The 22,552-nt window shown below is 43.7% G+C and overlaps 2 protein-coding genes across 5 annotated transcripts in view; both read right to left on the bottom strand.

The window, feature by feature from the left end:
- Positions 1-6,691, bottom strand: part of pik3cb (phosphatidylinositol-4,5-bisphosphate 3-kinase, catalytic subunit beta) — a 60,110-nt gene extending 53,419 nt beyond the window's left edge. For all 3 annotated transcript variants that reach the window (XR_008904364.1, XR_008904365.1, XM_056610909.1), the window contains exon 1: positions 6,364-6,691. The gene's annotated coding sequence lies outside the window, so the exon portion shown is untranslated. The remainder of the gene's footprint in view (positions 1-6,363) is intronic.
- Positions 6,692-12,343: 5,652 nt separating this feature from the next.
- On the bottom strand, positions 12,344-15,075 carry foxl2a (forkhead box L2a). Of its 2 annotated transcripts, none has more exons than XM_056610915.1 (2): positions 14,982-15,075; positions 12,344-14,757 (listed from the first exon to the last, which is right to left on the bottom strand). In XM_056610915.1, exon 2 carries the CDS (start codon positions 14,749-14,751, stop codon positions 13,816-13,818), a length of 936 nt encoding a protein of 311 aa, XP_056466890.1. In that variant the 5' UTR covers positions 14,752-14,757; positions 14,982-15,075; the 3' UTR covers positions 12,344-13,815. The 2 variants fall into 2 exon arrangements, with proteins under 2 accessions (XP_056466890.1, XP_056466889.1); XM_056610914.1 differs by having other exon boundaries at positions 14,986-15,075.
- Between the last annotated feature and the right edge of the window lie 7,477 nt (positions 15,076-22,552).

The raw sequence follows: 22,552 nt of genomic DNA, 5'->3' as shown, positions 1-22,552 counted from the left end.
TGTACCCATGACGCAAATTAGGCCTTGCATGGCTGTTTATGTCTCAGGGACTTTGGGCACATACTGGTGGAGATTTACATGAGCGCTCATGTATGTGATTATCGGAATGTCTAGAACAACACACACACACACACAGCTGTCGTCTAGTATTTACCACGTATACAATGGCAAAACAAACACATCATATAAAAACAGGGAGAAAGTTTGTCTCTTGTTAACTCTGTATTGTCATCCCACTCTCTCCACACACACACACACACACACACACACACACACACACACACACACACACACACACACACACACACACACACACACACACACACACACACACACACACACACACACACACACACACACACACACACACACACACACTTCCTCTGATCCACCCAGCCCCTTGCAGAGGAATGCAGGGAATGCAGGATCCTAAATTGACTGTGAGCTGCATCAGCCCGCCAACAACACCTATCAACTCAAGCTGGACCCCTCTCTCCCTCCCTCCCTCTTTCTCTCTACTTTTTACACAAGAACAACATGTGGATCTTAAAACATCAATCTAGTTTTAATAATATATATATTATATACAATATATATATATATATATTTAAAAAAAGATTCCCCCCCCGATTTATATTGGCGGACGGCCAGCAGCAAGCACGTGACAACACCCGACTACGCTTCAGCAAGTCTAGACGAGAATCTATCGCCAGTCATCTGGATCGAATGTCCCATGTACCTCCGGAGATGGTTTTGGTTCCAGTCCTCTGACTGTGTCTTACAAGTGTTTCCCTCTGCTCCGACGGAGAACACTCCCTCCTCAAGTCGCAATCTCACCCACAACGGTTTCTCAAATCGGGATTTAAAGAGATTCGAGACACTCACGTAAACAGGGCCTCTGTGTTTCCCTCTCTCACCCAGTCCCTCCTTCCCGACCACACACAATCACACCTTTGTGGCCAGCATGCCCTCGGTCGCGGTACTGAGGGGGACTTAAAGGACCTCGAAGGAATTTCTTTGCATCCAGCGGTTTTTCATACAGACCATGGCATGCCACTAATGCAATTTCAACCTTGTCTGAAAGGAAAACCGTCCAGATCTAGTAGAGTGGGGTCAATATCATTAACCACATTAAGATAAACGTAGAGGCCTCTTATATCAAGACATAAAATTGTGATTTATATTGGAGCAGTTGGAAACAGTTCATGGCATTTGTATAAGGAATATTACAAGATTCTCCATTATCTCCAGACCCATATCAGACAGCAGCATGACCCGATGGCCTCCTGCAGGGCAACTAGGCCTGAGGCTGCTCCTCTTCAAGGGGCCGTAAACAAGACCCCCGGGGTTCGCATTGGGGACAGTATGTGAGTGAAGGGGGCCGCTTCTACACTTCATTGTCTTCCTACCGGACAATGGCTAAAAATCCCTGAGGGCCTGAAAAGAAGCCATAAATATGCAGATGTTGCATACCCTAAATGTAAAACTTGACAGAGCCCATGTGCTGTGAAGTTGGTGTTGAAACAAGGTGGAGGTTGGGTGGAGATGACGTGGGGATGCGGGGCAGGAAGGGGGCCACTTATTCAAGTCATTCAAAGTCCTATAAAATACCTCCATAATGTGGTTTGCTGAATATACAATTTAGAAAAGCAAAAAAAAGAGGATTAAAAAAAAAAAAGGAAGGAGAAATAGGACAAGACAAACAGACACAAGTTGACAGAGTCAGGAATGTGCTTGGAAACGCTCATGTCATGCACTTCTTGGGCCCTGAGGGGGGCCATTACATTAGAGCATGCGTCACCATTTGCCTTCTCATCAACAAAAGACCACTGTCTGTCTGTGGGCCCAGCCCCGCAGAACAATACACAACACACTGGGACGCAGAGAGAAATGCACACGGCCAGTTGGACACACACATTTCGGTGTGCCCAAAAGAAAAGTCAAATTTAGGGTTCGACGGTTGCTTTTTATTTAACTGTTGCCCTACCCAGTGAACAGTTGAGGGCTTTGACTTTCTAGGCACACCAGCAGCTATGAGACTGGGGTTGTCAATCATTTGTGTGTCGATTCTCAAGAGTTCCCCAGGATGCTGTAAATCAGTTACTCTCTTGCTGAACAAAGGTCCATCTCAGCTTGGTGCGCACACACACACACACACACACACACACACACACACACACACACACACACACACACACACACACACACACACACACACACACACACACACACACACACACACACACACACACACACACACACACACAGTCTAAAATTGCCACCATCAGGACTCCCAATTGAATACAGTTTAGCATTGAAAGGTCTGGTCCGACCTCATGATGTATTTTGGGTCTGGTATTACAAAGTACAACCATGGGTACCTGCCAAAGCAATGGCCCTCACCCATGTATGCATGTGGTGAGAGTAAGACCAATAATTAAGGGGCAATGAACCCAAAATCTTGAGCCCAATTTTGTGGAGCTCTGGCTGGGCAGAGCTCCACACAATTTGATGTCGATGATGTCGATGGCCGCATCCGAGATAGGGTTAGGCTTCTCGGACCCTTGTAGTATAATGCCATGGTTTTTTTAAGCTGGTACCAGCTTAAAAAACAGCTTTAACAAAAAGTAAACTTAGTTGTAACCATGTGGATATCACACCACACCTCCTTCCTAGAATTTATAGCACATATAGCAACACATAGCTCGACCAAAATGAGTATTGTCACAGGGAAGCTACACCTACGACACATCCCAGGGGTTACAGGGCAGTGTGATCACGTTAATGTGTTCTTCATTTACTTTTTATAAAAATAAAAAGTAATCAGTAGGAGAAGCATTGTTAAGAGATGCTACCAAATATGAAACTGCCCATCAGCTTGGAACAACACAATATGCCCCCTCTTTGCCTGAGGTGACACCAATCATGAAGCCAAGAGAGGTCAAGTCAAAGAGACAACAATGTGACCTTTGCCACATGACCTCTGTTGTGTCTGACACAGAACTTTTCAGGTAGCACGCATTACCTGGTGCAACCCCTGATGACATCATTGTGGACATGGTAAACCCATTGTTGTGACCCATTGTTGTCGTGGTCATTGTGTAGTCATGTTAGAGGTCTTTACACGTCCCGATGTGCTGTCTTATGGTAACCTGCTCGTAACCAACCATTAAGGTTCAACACGTAACCACGGTTCACCTTTCAATAATTTATCTTTCCATCTTGTTTCCGATGTATTTCCGAGTATATACCAACTTTCCTACCTCCCTCTCACTCTTTCTCACACAAACGGATACACACACATTCTTTGGCAGGTTGGTGCCTGCCAGGCTGCTAGGTGCTCCCATCTCTTGAGTGGGAGTATGCCTTACAGCATGCTCTCTTTCAGCATGAGTATCGATGTAGTGTCAACTGAAGAAGCATCACTGTGATCTTGGTCCCTGGTTGTTCTTCCTTGGCCTTATACATGGGAACATGCGGACGTGTCGGGTGGATACAGCATCGCCTGATTAAAATGTGGAGGCACAGAAGGTCACACGCATGCACACACCTTTCTCCCACACTGGAGAGGATATTACACAACTATAGAAAAGGAGCGATTACTTCAGAAGCTTGACAGCAGGAAGTGTGTGTGTGTGTGTGTGTGTGTGTGTGTGTGTGTGTGTGTGTGTGTGTGTGTGTGTGTGTGTGTGTGTGTGTGTGTGTGTGTGTGTGTGTGTGTTGCATACAAGATACCAAAAATAGGGGAAGGGAAATACAAAAAGGGTTATATGACACATGGTTCAGGCGATGGGAAAGGGCGGGACCACAAAGAGCGTTTTAAGAGCAAGCAGAGCAAAGGTGGGATGACAAAAGAGTGAAGTGTGTGCAGGTGTTTCATCGCACATCAGCGCCAGGACAAAGGACAAAGAGTTTTCAGGTGGCTCGTGTCAGCCAGGGCAGGTGCCCGGCACAGAGGAGGTATTCTGCTGGAGCTCACCAACACATTGTTAGAATAAGAACAGTGCGAGTGCTGGCTGAGTCATATCGCTATACTGGGCTTTCTGGGGCCCGGGCCCCTGAGCGTGGCTCTGTCTACTTTCTGAGGAAGCCTCCTTACTTGAGGGCCACAGGCCTCCTTATATCAGTATGGGAAAATGCATAAATGCAAGGTTTGTATCGGTAATGATAACAAAACATATGTGTTATGACATGCTTATGGAGTCTGAATACTTGTAACCAATCAAACTTAAGTTGTTATATGTTAAATTCATCTATCTCAAACCAAATACATAAACTTCTTGTCTATACTCTTGTTTTACACTTATTTTTAACGATTTTAAGTACTGCTTATCAGGGCTTCTTCCTGAACCAGAGGAACTTGGTAGGCAGTTATTTGATACACTTATTTCCAGACTGTATTGGCCTCCGGGTACAGGTTACATAAATGGAGCCCCAGTAATCTGAATCTGGCATCATGTGACTTCAGAATAGCGTGATGCAGCTGCGGTATCTCCGATTGTCATAGTAATGGGATATCCTATCAATGAAGGATATGCTACATCGGAAGGATATCCTACCTAATGTTGTGAACATCAAGGAAGCTAGCTAGGATGTTTTCGTCACCAACGGGACGGTTCTACATCGCTTTACTGTATGTTGTCTTGGTTCAATTGCTCTCCACGAGGCACTGACGTTAGCCAGGGTTGTCAATCATGCATGAGTCTCAAAGCAGGTGTGACACTCACTGTGTAAACAAACCAATCATACAATCAAGTGGAGCATTAATTTCAGCAGTGAAGCCTTACCGAAGGGTAGCATAGTCTTTAATTTAGCTTCAAGTTCACCACGGCAATAAAGTCACACTGTAATGCAGTTTCACAAAAAAAATCAGTCCTTCATCATGCCTGTATAGTTTGATTGTTGCCCAGTCTTCTTTCAGGCAGACATTTTTGACACAAAGAAGGCTCATGCAAATGTAGCTTCATGATTATCCTTATAGCTTAAAGGAGACATATTATGGTGGTTTCCCAACAAGTAAACATAGTATTGTGAGACTCTAAACGCATCAGGCAGTCAGACAGCTTCACTTCTACACATCACTGCTCTCCATTTCAGCAGCCTATGGGCTCAGCCAGCGTTGATATAGATCCATTTAGTTTCATTACCTTACCCCCTCATGACCTAGCATAATAAAAAAAATCCTCAAATTAAAAGAAAGTTATATGAAATAGAAAACACTAATTCTATCCAAGCAGAGCCTCAAGGACCAGATTGTGGCCCACTTCCCAGCTGGTTAATTATCTTGTGAAACACAGACCATGGACGTCATTGGTGGTTAGCTCCCGTTACACAACTGCTTTTTTTTTGTATAACCCTTTTTTTTTTACTTTTCATTCATGGTCCATCCTTTGGGAGAGGCCTGCTCTCTCTGGGACTAAATCTGGTAAGGAGTAAATAGCTGCATTGTTGGCTGCTGTGTACGTTATGACGTCACCAAGCCTTATCACTAGTTTTCTCTTACCTCAGAACTACCTGGCGTCTCTCTATCTCCCTCGCTCTCTCTCTCTCTATGGAGTCATAACGGACTACACTGATTGTACTTTCACATGAAGCCTACAGTATATATCCCTAAAAGAACAGGACATGGGAGAAACTCAGATATTATAGTTAAAGTGGTTTTCGAAAAGCATACTGTTAAAGTCTATCGCAGATCATGTATGCTCCATGTGTCCCAACTCGGACAAAAAGGTGCTCAAAAGGAGTCATCCTTTTGGCTATTTCTCTGATCAACAAAGCGCTACTCCACCTCCCACCACCATGTCACTCAGCCTCGTTTGACAGACAGACGTTCTGCACTGATCGTATTCAAACACCAGGGCTGAGATTACGGTCCAATACGGTACAATCAACAGTGCCACTTGACGCCGCACAAAATGTCACCTAGTTTATTCTGAACTGTCACATCACCCTACAGATCTAGGAGAAGTAGATCTAGAAGAAACAGATCAGGTTGTCAGTGTCACGCCGACTCTCTCCGGGCAGGCATCGCGTTGGTTCAGTAAGAAGACACTCGTTTCCCGTGATGTTGTTATTTTCTTATTTACAATCCCCATACTATTGTTGACGAGATTGTAACACAACAGCAAAGTCAAAGTTCAGAGCTCGGTAGTCACGGAAGTAAGAGTGATCGTCATGATCGTTTGAAACGGAGGGAATCAATGCTTTTTAAAACAGGCTTCTACCAAAACGCAAGAATGTAGCGATAGTGGACGAGAGTGTCAGTGCGTTGTAGGCAGTGATCTGTCTCTCATCGTGATCAACTCGATCCAAACCATCTACTCGAGTGTGTGTGTTTTTTTTGGGGGGGGGGGGGGTGCTTACCTTTGAGTTCCTCTCCGGCTTAAACTTGAAGTATAGGTGAACCAAACCACCTGATAAAACAACACGCAGGGCTGACTTATCGGTGCACTTCTCTTCCAGAGTGAGTTTCTCCGGTCAAAGAGTACGGCGTGACGCTCTGAATCCCCCTCGCCCGGCTGGCTGTCTGTCGCTCGGTCTTCCAGTCTTCCACGCAAGACGTAAAAAACCGAACGCGCAGGTGGAGCACGGAGCCGTGGCGCTTCCTGTTCGTCAGAAGGTGCACCACAGCACTAGACCGCCGCTGCTCCCTCTCTTCTCTGCTTCCACATCCTCTCCCTCCCTCTTTCACTCCCTCCCGGGCTGCGTCATTCCGGCGGAGCGGCCTGCGCTGCACCGTCGCGTCTCGTCAATTGACAAGAAGAACTTCTTGGGAGTCGTGATTTCACCCGGAAACAGAATACTTGGGAGAATATGGTTGGACTAAGAAAAGCATTGGAGGATATGAATTAACTGAGTTGTGTGCGAATCAAATGATGATTGATTTGATTGCACGCAGTTATCGTAGTCTTTATTTCTCCAGTTTATTTCTAATTTAATTATTTGGGGATAATAATTCCATGTTACGGAATAAAGGTCCAATAAGCGGTGCATAGGCTACATGTTAACATCTGATGGGCCCGTTGTCCGTTTATTAACCCAACATCTAATGGAGATTGAGAACACCATAAATTGTTAACACGTGAATTATATCACACGAGTTAAAGTGCTGCATCGGTGTGATTGTGCTGCATCCTGGTGGTCAGCTGAGGTAAGACATCATACCTATGCTTCATGCACATGTCATGAGACACTTCGCTTTGGGATTTGGGTAATACAATCGGCCATGAATTTCTCTATAGGCCTACCCCTAACTAACTACCCATTCATCCATATCGTCCACACCTCATCAGTATGGAATGAAAGATAACTACCGAAAACAATTGAAGAAAATTGCTCATTACGTTACAAGTTTGTTGCAATGTCCGTTGAAAAATCATTACCATACCACCATAGACACATCTATGTTAAACATCTAACCAGGCACTTTGAATGTACATATAGTCACACAGATCTAAATAATAAGTCAGCATCTAATAATAAGCATCTATTACACTGTTAATAAACATTAGTAGGAAATTAATGACATTATTCCCCATAATTCCTGCCTAGACGGGCTAGAGATATGAACAGTGATGTTGGACATTTTCTTCAAATAGAGAAACGCTTTCCTTATCATTTCATTTTCCATGTTAATCGGTCCCATTTTATGTTTTTACTGCCTATACACAAACTTATAAAAAAAACACGAATTATTATCACACGCATAACCTCATTGATAAATATGACACCAATAAGACTTCATTGGTGTTTCTTTGTTTTTACTTTGGATAGAATTGAGTGGTATACTACCGTGCCTTAAGGAGGCAGCAAAGAGGCGCAGCAATACTTAGGCCTATTAATAATGAGTCGTGATATATGGACATTCTCAGTGTCTTACCTTCTTGACCATTTAAGTGTGTACAACATTGCTAAAGAACTGTGCTCGGAGTCAACGTCACGTGCACTCTGGCCCTAAATACAGCATGGTTCAATTAGACCCCCCCCCCTCGATTCTTATTCGATTAAATGTAACCTAACCAATTCAAACGTTATGCATAATCTTATCACGGATGATAAGCATGTAATAAAAAGCACACGGGACTTGAAAGGGAACTTCAAGAGTAGGCGTATAAGTATGGATATCAAAATATAATAATTTGCTTAATTGGTAGCTTTTGCCAAGAGGTATGTAATTGCTTGAAGGAAACATATTCATTGCAACGAAAGATGATTAGATTGTCCCTGCTTGTTTATTTGCGTATGCGTTGGACAGTGATGAACGTACATTCAGAGACCCAAGCCTCCAATCTTCGTTAGGCAAGTCAGAAAATGTGATGTATGCATCGCTGTCTGTTTCCTACATTTGTTTAGAAGCGAATTAGGCATTATTGTTCAAATTCGTGTGTACGCTCAACAGTGCTGGAGTACCTTACTTGAGTCAAGATCTCCAAATTATGTTTCCTAATGACTCCCCGGGCTATGACGTCACAAATAAACCACGTTATGGCTCGATGCCCAGAACCATATAACAGGCGTGCAGTTTAACAAAACACTCTGGAATATCGAGATTAATTCATCTTCGTTTTACAATAATTGTGATTGTTAATAGCCTTTATCGTCTGTATTCTAGGCATATCCTCTCGCACAATTTGTTTTCGAGGGGACATGAGCAGGGGAAAGGGTTTAAAAATAGACTCAATCAAGTCATGATGGGAAACGCGCTTCCATTTAAAACCCGACAAAGCAATTTAGAGTTCCCAAGCAAGAGGGGGAAGCGCTTTATCACACTTCCCTTTACAGTACAAGCTGCCCGGTTCCGCTGCCTGCAGAGATGGGCGGGTGCACGGGGATAAAGGTCAGCCTTAATAACTGGTCTGTTCAGAATATAGGCCTCATTTATCAACGACATGCAAATATATGTTCCTCAAAAAACATTAAACATGATAAAGGGCTATGTCCAATTTTATACATGTATGTAAACGATATATATATATATATATATATATATATATATATATATAATCATGTATATTGGAAACATTGGAGTTTGCACGTTTGGATCTGGCATGCGTCGCGTCATGTTGTATGACTTGGCTCCGGCGCACGTTGACATTTGGGAGTCTTTGGCCCCCATTGTTGCTCGGGGGGCACAGGGAGGTCGTCAGGAGATGCAGCTGCAGGGACAGACAGTTGATGCTCATCTTGCGTATTTATAGACACGTTATTCATAGCTATTTTTATCCCCATTTCGGCCCGAGTTGGCCTAGTTTATAGCAGGCATCCGTGTGTTGATAAATAATGCTGCTGTATCCAAACACACCATAATAATTATTATGTGGGTTTTTTAAAGAATAATTTATTGCCACGTATAGGGTTGCATCTCGAGTTGTAATTAAGATAGACATCTGTGTTGAGAGGAAACGTCATGTGACAACGTACCACGTCGAGTAGATTGGAGATCCACCAAAGGCCGGGTTAAAAAATGAAACAATTGAAAGTGTGTGTGGGACAAAGAGGGACAGAATTAACTTCCACTCGAAAAGAGGAAAAAACCCACACGAATTCGAACAATTGCCGGATTTTCTGCGAATCAAATCTTTACATATTTTCCTGTTTTGAGTTGGTGAATACCAAACACTGGTGACCCTTCTCTCCTTTTCAATGGGGCCGGGCTGATCCGTGCAGGCTCTGCGTGGAAACAGTTACTCTCCCATCTCAAACATTCTCAAGCATCCCTGGAATTCAATTGTGTTCGCGCATTTGGGAACGCGGTCACCCTATGTGTGACACGACCGGCCGGGTCACATCGTTGGGCTCTATCTCGTGCCGCATGCTGCAACGCTACAAACCTGGTCGACCTGGTGAACGCGTAACACGCACTCAGGCGAAGACAGATAGACTGCTGGCTCGGGAGCAAAACGCGTCGTGCAGGCCTGATGTAGGTGGAGGAGCGAGGGTCAAACGTGCTCTTTCAGAATGATCTGACCTCGCTCATCGTGTTGATTATATTCTGTCATCTTTCAGAGCGCAACAAAAGGAGAGCTTCCGATCACGGGTGCTCGGGGACCGCTCCACTGAAAGACGCGCGTAACAAACCCCGCAGTGCGTCAATATCCACGCCGAAAGACACGAACCGTGCAGGCTTATTATTAATCTGAAGTTACAACACAAGTAATGGATGTCTGGCACGCTCATTTAAGAAGCTGTTGATATTCGCAATTGGGTCTATGTATAACATTTAAAGAACAAGAGCGTTGCCCTATCTTTTGCGCATGCAACTGCTCCATATGCGCCATAGAAGAAACATGAAAAGGCACTATGAAAAATACCTATACTAAACCCTACAATTAATTGATGAATAAAGATAAACTTCAAATTATATGAGGTTAGTGATTGCAATCACCCCAACTCAATTCACCATTTATTTGCTGCAACTTCATATCTCCTGATCAATTAATTATTGATCTATGATCATATTTTGCGTAGATGGTAAGGATGGATCAATAATCAAATAAGATGGAGACCTATTCACTGTTCAATTTAATAATTATTTTAATGGCCAATGTAGAGCCATATTTTAATACTTACCTACCTGTAGTTATACAAAATGTGGTGGAATTATGGATATGATTTAGGTAATTTATAGATTATTATGGAGCCTGTGCTGCCTCAAAACAAATGTTTTGTTTATGTCGCTCTAGGCACGCGCATAATGTGTCCCGGGCCTCCGCGACATCCTGTACGCCCGCGAGTTGTTTACCGCGTGAACCGTTCACCTTAACCTCTGCGCTCACATGCACACCCGCTGAGCCCCAAACTCTGACACACGCTAGCATTTTCCGGTGTAATCATATGGTTTGTGCGTGCGTGCGTATGGGTGCGTGTGCGTGCGTACGTACGTACATGCTTGTACAGTTAGGGATTCAATAGATGTCCCGAAAGGTAGGCCTACCAACACATGCACTTTTGTGTTGGTAGACTTTCCCTGATATGATGCTTCTGTCTGTATCGCTGATGCAATATATAAACTTTTTGAATTGTATGCACCGAGCATCAAGCATTAGGTAGTAGGCCTACCTGTGACACAATATAGGTCTAATGTCCCGGATGAGTAACTAGGATGTATCATATTTCCTTCTTTTTTTTTTGGCAAATAATTTCTATTTATTATTTTTTAGTATAGTGTTTACAATACACTTGCCTTTCAAATGGTCCCTTATCTCCTCCGTGTTTACAAAACATTAATGCTAGGAAGCAAAGAGAAAATATACACGCTCCCTTGCAGGCCCGTCCCGCCGCTCCGGAGGATTAAGATGTGAGCTGAGGAGGCGCTGCGCGGGGCAGGGAGAGCTGCGGCTCTCTGCTCTATCACAAGTTAGTCAAATAAACTGCTAGAGCCCCATAACGCCGCAAATGACAAACGCATCGTCTGTTTTAGATGTCCATATGTGGGGCATCTGTAGGATATATGCTGATGGGTTGGAACCATAACCCTGATCTGAACGATAAAGAGCTGGAGAGATGCATTACAGCGCAAGAGGTAGCCTGGAATATCAGATATAGCCTATGTATCGTTTCAATATTCAACCACAAATTCGTATTTGTTTGTAGAATATTGTGTAATATTGTCAGTGAATCTATGTTGATAAAACCAATGGAAATAATTCTCAGGCCTGGAATAACATGTTGCTTAAAGGGCGGATTGTTACACACAATGACTTAGTGAATTAAGGTAGGCCTAATCAATGTCAAGTTATTGATATTTAATGATACATATTAACCTATTTTCGGTCATTGGACTAGGCCCTATATGCACATTTGGTAACGTAATATGTTTAGCCTTTTCAAAACCATTGCATCTGTGTGCCGTCCATATTCTCGTGTAGAAGGCAGAGCAGCTGGCCTCGTGTCTGGCCGATTCAAATGTATTAATCGTGTCAAGTGAGAATAGGCCTTCATCTAACGGGTGGATGTGTGTGTGGGATGGCTTTAGGCAGCACATCGGTGTGGGGATTACACGGTCATCATGTATCGTGGACGGATTGAACAGATTGCAGCCTCGTCGCAATGTTCATAATGTTCACATCTAGGTAAGGGAAAAGCCCTACTTCGTGCAATAAAAACGTGTTCAAAAGTTACAGAATCAGTTAAATGCACAAAAGGTTAACCGGCATTACCAGACGACGATCACAACAGCCGAATATGGGAAGGTGAACAATGTTGGAGATAAATAGAATGCATATTTAATTTTATTCAATTCGATGACAAGATCATTTTGAGGTTTGAAGATGTTAGCATTATAATTATAAGCAGTATTATAAGTATTATTAATTAAAAAATATATTATAATGATTATTAATGCAATTATTAATATAGGCTATTATTATTATTGCTAAAATATTCACCCTGTGCAGGGTTTTGTATTTGATTTCTTCCTTGGCGCATCCTAAATTCCAATATATCAAATGTGTAACGATTTAATAGTGTCTCAAGGCGACCTTATTTTGACCAGCTTCTGTCTCTCCTGAGGGATCCCCTGTTTGGCTTTCCAACAAGCTCTCAGATACACCCATCGACGTTTAGATTAGCAGTTAATTATGTATAATTATTATATAGGCCTAAATATAGCGATAGAGAAAGAGAGAGAGAGAGAGTGAGCGAGTAAGAGAGAGCGAGAGAGAGAGAGAGAGAGAGAGCGTTTAAAACTGGTAGGATTAAAATTCCTCGAAGCAAAAGATAACATTATATAATGCATATTATTTTAGATGAGCATGGAATGTTGAATGGATCAACATATTGATCCTAAAATATTAATACATTAATATTGTAATGGGATACGTAGGCCTATTCATTCTTATATTACTGTGTCTAAGTGTTCATTTTATAAGTAAATTGTGTTTATCAAATAGCTAAATGGTCAGTATCGCTAATAACAAATTGTGTCATGATCATTGCATTACTTTAAGAAATACACGTTTATTAAGAAATTCACAAACCTAGAAAAGAGGGAAAGTGCTAATTAGAATTAAACATGGTCCCAGGTGGATGAGACAACACAATTACATTTATAAAAAAAAGAAAGAAAAACAAACCAAACCTGGCACCGGATAATGAAATGTTAGCCTACTAATTGGTACGTAATTAGTGTGTCCGAGGTCATCTTCACATTTCCTAATTTTAGACACGGCACCAAACTGACATAAAAAAGGATTTCACTCCCCGGTTAAGCCCGGTGTGTTGTATCAACACAGCCTGAGTAGAATCATGATAGAATAACACATGTGATTGTTTAGAGATGACCTACATCTAATCGTATTTTGAATGTCTCATTTGGCACCGGTAGTGAGACACTGTGCGTTCAGGCCCGCGGCTGGCCCACGGGTAGGCTTCGCGCACCGCCGACACACGACTGGAAATGCTTCAAGAATAGCTTTTGACAAATGTCTCAAAACACAATATAGACTACAATAAAGCCACAGCACGTCTTTCAATCCAAGGGGGACGGGCGAACGGGGGACGGGGACGGTACAGGGACAGGGACAGGGACGGGGACGGGACGGGGACGGACAAGGACGTAAAATAGCTCCCAAAAGTTCTGCTACCTCAAGTTTCGCGGCGGCCGCTCTTCTGCACGACCTCCATTTTAATACTCTCAGCATCCACTCCTGCATATCCCCCCCCCCATTAGTTGATCACAGTCAAATTGGACCCAAGAGCTCGTCACAAATGTCACTCCACAAAAACACTCTCCTTTTGTATTTTTTGTTGATATCTCTGCAGTCCCTTTCTTTCAGACTCCTCACGTCAGAGACAATTCTTTTGGTGGAACGTTATTTAAATATCAATCCTCGTGTGTAACGCCGAGTGTTTGCTCTCGTGCTCCCAGTAAGAACAGTGCATCATGGACAGCTCGGCGGGCTGGCGGGAGCAGGCAAACTGGAGGCCCGCCGCCGCTCCGTTGTTAGAGGGGACGGGAGGAGGGGGCGCCGCGGCGGCCGGGCTCAGCTGCTGCGGGTGGTGGGAGTGCGCGTGGTGGTGGTGGTGGTGGTGGCTCATGCCGTTGTAAGAGTTCACCATGCCGGGAAGAGCCATGCTCTGCACCCGGGAGTAGGGGTTGTAGGAGGAGGGCGCGGACAGCCCCTTGACGTTGACGGGGCTCACGTTGCCGCTGGCCATCTGACACGACGTGTAGGACATGGGGGTGGGGGGCTGTCCCAGCGACCAGGAGTTGTTCATGAAGCTGGACTGGAGGTACTTGGGAGGCGAGAGGTAGCCGTAGCCATCCCCGCCGAAGAGAGATTTCCCGGGCTGGAAGTGGGTCGGTGGAGGTCTGTAGGGTCGCTTCATCCTCCGGCGCCTCCTGTAGTTTCCTTTCTCGAACATGTCCTCACACGCCGGATCGAGAGTCCAATAGTTCCCCTTTCTCTCGCCTCCGCCTTCCCGCGGGACCTTGATGAAGCACTCGTTGAGGCTCAGATTGTGCCGAATGCTGTTTTGCCAACCTTTCTTGTTTTTCTCGTAGAAAGGGAACTTGCTGATGATGTACTGGTAAATACCGGACAGCGTGAGTCGCTTCTCGGAGCTCTCCCGGATCGCCATGGCTATAAGAGCGACGTAGGAGTACGGGGGCTTCTGGGACGGGTCGGTCTTCTCCGAGATCTTCTCCTGGACCGGTTCTTCTTTGGGCCGCTCTTTCTCTTTGCTCGTGTTGGTGTCGTGGACCATCAGTGTCATGGCGTCATCTTCTGGGTTTTGGTAAGCAGCCATCATTGCGCACTTCAAAGCAACAACAACAAATCCAGCAAGTAAATATACAAGCTGGAAAAAAAATACTTCAATAGTGTTTGCAACACAAGTGCGTAAAACCAATGGCTATTCGTCCCGACGCATCTAGGCGCCCTTGAAGTTCACCCAAAAATATCTTCAAATGACCAGAAAAACAGCGCTGCGTAATTGCTGTTTTGTGGAAATAGTTGTGAGGATCGATGCTAGATATATACCTACTTTCTTCTCCCTCGAACAGATTTGTCCAAACTGGTTTGTAATCGAGGCGCAACCCGAGTTGTGGTCTGGTGCCTCAGTTAGCCCATCCCTCTTCACTTTCCTTCTGCTCCACGCAGCCTGCGTTTACGCAGCGCAGCTTTCCACACTGCGACGTAGAGCATTGTGATTTGTGTACTTTTTGGGGTCCGCCTCCGTCAGTGGCTCCGAATGGAAAATAACACGATCCTTTAAAGATATGGAGAGAAATGCACCACCGAAATCAATCTCTGTCTATAATTAAAAAACAACAGCGGCGTCTTATTTTTCAATGTGAGACGGAATAGACGCGTTCTGTCCTATACGCGCCGCATGGCAGTGAGACACTAGAGCCAACGTGGGCCTTATCCTAATTCACAGTGGAACTATTTTAAATAAATTGGTCTACAAACCTTATACGCAAGGAAGAAAGAAAGAAAGGAAACACTTAGAAAATATTTCAAAATAAATCTATCAGCAGGTAATGTTGTACAGGGCTATTTTCACGTCAAATAGAGTAGTTGCAAATACTTAATAATAACATTATAATTATTTATGTGAAACAGTAGCTTTATATTTTTGTTATAGTGATTTGGTATATGATAAGTGACGCAATACTTTCGCATAATATAACATATTATGTTTATTCTAATTTAGCTGAGCGTCACCAGACGGTACTGACTCACATCAATAGCCCGCACATCAACGTTATCCGTGCTAGCGTCAGCATGTGCGCAGCGCCAAGGTATTCTGGATTGATAGCGCCGCTTAATTAGGCCTCATTGCAAGGGAGATGTATGCGGCGGTATACATTTCGCCGGCCACCCATGCAGGATCCCGGCCTTTCTCTGGGAGCAGCGCGCTCTGGGAGACTGTGCAGGTGGGACAGCATTTGCATGTGTGTCATCGCCCGGCATCGGGCCCCAGTCTGCGGCCAGCCGGGGCCCACCGGAGAGAGAGGCCCCAGCCAGCTAGAGAACAGCTGAGCTGAGATGAGTGCCAGCCATCTCTCAACGTGCAATTAACCAGCGAGCCACGGCGGTACACACAGTTGTAAGGGTTAAATGTCATTTTGTTGTTCCTGTCTGAATTTTTTTCAAACTGATCTAAGACAAATAAAAAAAAAACACAACGTTTTAAGAGTTTTATAATGATGATGCATATATGTGACTAATTATAATTCTTATAACATTTTAGCCTAAGTAAAATAGAGCAGGCTTATTATTTTATGACTTTTTGACCCTCTCTCTTGGTCTCTGGGTCTGCAGAATTGACCGAACCGGTGCTTTAGAAATAAACATGTAGCCTTACCTAACCTGGCCTGATCATAATTATCCATCTAACGGATCGCAAAATGTTTTAACAAAATATTTCTAACCCAGTATGGAATAATACTACATATTACAAATATATATTTTTTTTAAAGTTTGATTTCGACCTTTCTCTTCATATAAGTGGCTTAATAATTTATCTTGGCTTGAAATATTAAATAGTTTAAACTTTATTTACATTCATATTGTATTGCCCTTTAATTAATCAATTAAACAGACTCATATGCCAACATGTATTAGTGGGAGCATGCATGTGCTTTGCAAAAATGACATAGACCAGGTAATAAGAGTGAACTTTGGACTTCTAATAGTGAATATTGTTTCTCTAAATGCTGAACATTTTTGTTTTAATTTTTCGCTCCATAAAATTGGAGGTCGCTTAATTTTCTGTAGATCTCCAAAACCGCAGGCCGTGGATACGCAGCCCAACACCACCAGAAAAGGAATCGCGGACATTGGTTATCTCTACTTAACTCTAACCAACCTTTGAACCCCCTCATCGGTCCCATTTCTTATCTCGGTTTGAATTTCACTTTCGACAAGTTTGATTATTGTCGGACCTATTCGTTCAGTTCAACATATTGTTCGTAAATCCATGTTGGCGTATAGTTAAGGGTCTACATACAAAACGTCTAAAATAATTCACTATTTTATTTGTGAAGTAAAAAAAACGTTTGAGTATAGATTTTTTAAAAAAAATGAAACTAGAAAATATGGCCCATCGACGTGGCAATAACAATCGATAACGGTAAGCTCCCGTTTATAGTTCAGGCTGAGCCCCCTCCTTATACTGGGCCTCAACCTGTCAAGCGTCTTCTTTTCAAACATATCAATAATATGATCAATAGGCCTATGCAAAAAACTGGAAATAAATTAAACATAATATTCTCTTACCTTTGTTAAATGATCTATTTACTGTCACATTTAGTAAAACTTTCCTCCAGCCCCCTTTGACCAATCAAGTCGTCAGGACGTCCCACTCCGTCACCTGCGCGAGGCCTCTTCACAAGCTGCGGCGGGCACGCGCGTCACGTCACAACAAAGCCGTAAATAAACATGTTAAGAATCTACAAACACTGGAGCCGCGTAACCCGAGCTGATTGGGTGTTGAGGCGCTGAGGAATGTTAATTTGGTGGAAGGCCTGGTCTGTTCGGATTATTTACTGTATATCTGATGATACAGTGTTGTGCTAAAGACCCCAAACAGTTTAAATTGCAATTACTTCACTTTGAATTGTTGGTATAAATTTTCGGCCTATAAAAATAGATAAGAAGACAAACAGCAGTATAAATGTGTAAGCACATTAAACGCAAAGAGCATGGCCATCGAATTAAACATCCTAAAGCAACTTTGTATTATAATTTAAAAAATGACTGAGCGACAATGCATATTTCCTTTTCTTCATGACATCAGTATATTCACCCTGAAATAGTTTCGGCCCGCAGCTGAGCGGAGCTGAGTGCGGCTTTATGTGGAGAAGCGACTTTGTTTAATTCCAAAACAAACAGACTTACTATTCTGGACTTATCCTCAACCATCACGAGACAATAATGAGAAGGAAAACGCAGGAACACCCTATTTGAACAATTGAACATTACCAATGTCTTAATCTATTTAGCATGACTATGATGCATTAATTATTGTTAGGCCTATTTGTTCTATATAATTTCAGCTGACACTTGTGCGTGTGCTTAACACATGTTTGTGTTTGTGTGTTTGTGTGTGTGTGTGTGTGTGTGTGTGTGTGTGTGTGTGTGTGTGTGTGTGTGTGTGTGTGTGTGTGTGTGTGTGTGTGTGTGTGTGTGTGTGTGTGTGTGTGTGAGTGTGTTGCATCCCATAAGCCCCAATATAAAAGAAGATCGCATTTATATGCACTTAAAAAGAGTGAAATTCCTGTCCTCGTGCACTTCCTGCCCTGGCTCTGAAGCAAGGATGTTTATCATAGGGGAGGAGGAATGCGCTGGACGGATCCGCCGGGTCAGCCCCGTGACCGCGCGCCGGGGCGAACCCACCCGGTAAAGGACAGGCGGGCTGATGGGACTCAAACAAAAACGCACATAGAACGGAAAAATTCGTGGCTAACAATGCGGCCTTTTTTATACTGCGTTACAGTCATCATCACCACCATCAAATAATACAAAGATAATGAGAAGGATAGTTATTATGATAATAAGAAAGTCAATAATATAAATTATTTTAGGACCAACTAATATATTGATACATATAATATTATGCTACATATATCAATAGTAATAGTCCCATAATATTGTTAATCGTTAATATTTTCGTTATCAAAAATCCTATTGTGCTGCTATTGCATCACATCATCAGAAATACAAATCATTGGAAAATAAAATAAAATAAAACAGAATTAGGCAATTTCACTGTTCTGGAAATGTATGTTCAATGAGGAATTTAGAAAAGACAAAAAGGGCAAAATGTACATTTTACCAAAGCAAAAAGTGTTCAATACAAAAATTATACAAAGTGTTTTCTGCAGCAGAATGCGGGACGGCTCCTGTTAAAGAAGGGAGTATAATGGCGAACCAGTTATATTTTACACACATTGATTGTTATTTGCGACGATTCCACCGCTTCCCATGTTCTCTCCTCGATCACGTCACTACAGAATAAAAACCCCATCAGTGGCTCTGTGTTCTACTGCATCCGGAGCGGTATCCATGTGCATGTCTGTGCACGCTTGGTTCACCATAATTAGTGTGAACCAAAAATAGGTGAGTGTACATGGGAAGGTGTCGTTGATGGGGGTTTGGGATCCTCAGGTTCAGCTGACGAACGCCCCGGAGGCCTGAGGGATGTGGGACGGGAGCCTGTTCTGGGCTCTTATTGTGTGATCTTACTCCGTCAGTTCTTCTCTCTAGATCATTTGCATCTATAAGTGAGCCTGCATGGCTTCACACATGCAGGGAGATAGTGCCATCCCCTCCCCGTGGAAACCTTGATGAGAGGAACATCGACAGGGACCCTTCAGATGAGGCTTGTGTGGTCGGAATGCGGAGGGGAGACGGGGGGGGGGCTGCATGGGGATGAATTGGGAGGGGGGGGGGGTATAGAGGGAAGGGATGAAGAGGAGGAGGAGGAGGAGGATGAGGAGGAGGAGGAGGGGGAGCAGGAGCAGCAGGAGCAGGAGGAAGGATGTGCCCACAGCCCTCATGTCGTTCTTTAAACATGGCTCTCGTTGCCCAGAGAGAGGAAAAAGAAGAGAGAAGCAAATAAACATGGACGCTTCAAGATCCTGCCAGCCCTCCCCCCACACACCCCTTAATCCACACACAGACACGCACCGACACGCGCACGCGCACACACACACACACACGCACACGCACACGCACACGCACACGCACACACACACATGGACAGATGCACATGGATGCACACACTGAAAAATAAAAACACACACACACACATATTCACAGATGCAAGGATGCACACAAACATACCAAACACACACACATACACATTTAAACACGCACACAGACACACACACACATACACACACACACACACACACACACACACACACACACACACACACACACACACACACACACACACACACACATGGACAGATGCACATGGATGCACACACAGAAAAAAAACACACACACACACACACATATTCACAGATGCAAGGATGCACACAAACATACCAAACACACACACATACACATTTAAACACGCACACACACACACACACACACACACACACACACACACACACACACACACACACACACACACACACACACACACACACACACACACACACACACACACACACACACACACACACAGACCTCTTTCCGATACCATCTCCATATGTCTCAAACACTGTTTAGTATCTCAATTAGGGTTAGGTTGTAAGGTTAGGTTACAACTTAAACTCAAGAATACAAGAAGAGATGTTGTTGTTATGCATTAAATATATTAACGTGGAAGGACACAAATACTTTCAACAACCTCTATCGATATATATATTCATAACTCTAGCACACTCATACACACAAACACACGCAATTATAAATTATAAAAACCGAAAATCATAGCTTTGTAGTACTTTTCTTCCACATTTTCGGTTCACCTGCATTTGCTGCAGTACTAAAACGTTGTATATTGTAGGTCTGGGTGACGATATAGAAATACACATCAAGAAGTATTTCCAATCAAAGAAAACTCATGTTGATTGTAATTTTCCTTTTTTTGTGGGAAATTAACGGGAATTTAGCAAAGATAAATAAGGGTTTCAGGCAATTAGCAATATTATTGTGCAGAGAAACTTCCTCAGCTTGTTCAGCCTGTCCTGCCTCTACCGGATCATTGTCCAAATTCTGAGAGCGTGCTTGCTGCTCACACACACACACACACACACACACACACACACACACACACACACACACACACACACACACACACACACACACACACACACACACACACACACACACACACACACACACACACTCACTCACACACACACAGGTACACAAACACACGCACACACACAAACACCTTTTATAAACACAATATCAAATTATATTTAACAAATAGAAAGTGCAATGAGGACAATGTTTGTGTATGCATATGTGTATGTGTCTTTGTGTGTGGAAACATTTCAGGTTTTCTTTTTAAAATAGCCACACATCATGAATGGATGAATGTGGATGTGTGTTCTATTTTTTGGTAAAATAAGTGTGTGTTTGTGTGTGTGTGTGTGTGTGTGTTTGTGTGTGTGTGCCTGTATGTCAGTGCAAGGCTGCAACAAAAAAAAGCTGCATCATGTTGATGTCTGACACCTACAATCTTTTTACCATCTATACACTTTCATAAAGAACACATTTCATAGCAAAAACATAACGAGATCCAAAAATGAATCCGAGAAGCATCTATAAAGAAAGGGGAAGTGAAGCCATAGGGGAAATGAAAAAGCAAATAAGGGGGTGAGCGAGAGAGCAGGAAGAGAGGAATGAAAGGTGAGTTTGTGGGCCGAGGCGAGAGGAGCGCCACATTGTCTCCTCGCTCGCCTCGGAGCGTCAGAGTGAGCGGAGGCTGCAGCTCCTACCTACAGCCCCCGCCCTCAGCTTCCCTTCAACCCCAGCCAGACCTCCAATGAGTCACAGGAACACCACTGTATGTGTGTAAGAGTTAGCTGCCTCGCTAAATGTGTGTGTGTGTGTGTGTGTGTCTGTCCACGTTTCTATGTATGTGTTTGTGTGTGTGATCTCGTGTGTGCTTCGGGCATGTGTGCTTTCGTGTTTCAGCAAGAATCTTTTTGAATGAGCATATGAGTGTAGTTTGATCTTCATGTACGTATTTTCTACGTCTACATGGCTGTTTATTACAAACAGTAACTAACAAACAGAAATTCACTTTCTGGTTAAAAACAAATTCACAGCAACCCTGTTATGAACTAGCTTGACAAGCTAACCAAAAGCTAGCACAGCCCTGATAAACATCCTGAACCGTACGGCCCGGACGCAGCCTCTGCACTCCAGCGTGTTGTCCACCCCCGCTTTATCTCTGCCAGGGATCACATGTCAGGCCGAATCAAAACAAGTCACCTCGTTAGGGGTAATTACACAGGTAGCCCACCTCGCTGGGCAAACAAACATGGCCGCCAGCTGACACCGTGAAGACAGATCAAAGCGCCGGGCCATCAGGAGGAGAACGTTCACAACGCCTGCTACTGCACCCACCTCACCTCCCCGCCTTGCAACCGCCCACCCTTCTCCTCCCCCACAACCCCACGCCCACCCACGTCCCTCACAAACACACCCACACCCACACAGACACACAGACGCACAGACACACAGACACACACAGACACACACAGACACACACACACACACACACACACACACACACACACACACACACACACACACACACACACACACACACACACACACACACACACACACACACACACACACACACACACACACACACACACAAGCACACACACACACAAACACAAGCACACAGAGACACACCTAAACACACACACACACACACACACACACACACACACACACACACACACACACACACACACACACACACACACACACACACACACACACACGCACAAACTCAAACACACACACACACACACACACACACACACACACACACACACACACACACACACACACACACACACACACACACACACACACACACACACACACACACACACACA

This window comes from Gadus chalcogrammus, chromosome 16, assembly GCF_026213295.1.
Source record: "Gadus chalcogrammus isolate NIFS_2021 chromosome 16, NIFS_Gcha_1.0, whole genome shotgun sequence".
In the NCBI taxonomy this organism is placed as follows: domain Eukaryota; kingdom Metazoa; phylum Chordata; class Actinopteri; order Gadiformes; family Gadidae; genus Gadus; species Gadus chalcogrammus.
Note: the sequence above shows the minus strand (reverse complement) of the source record. Positions and strands in the feature narration are given on the sequence as shown.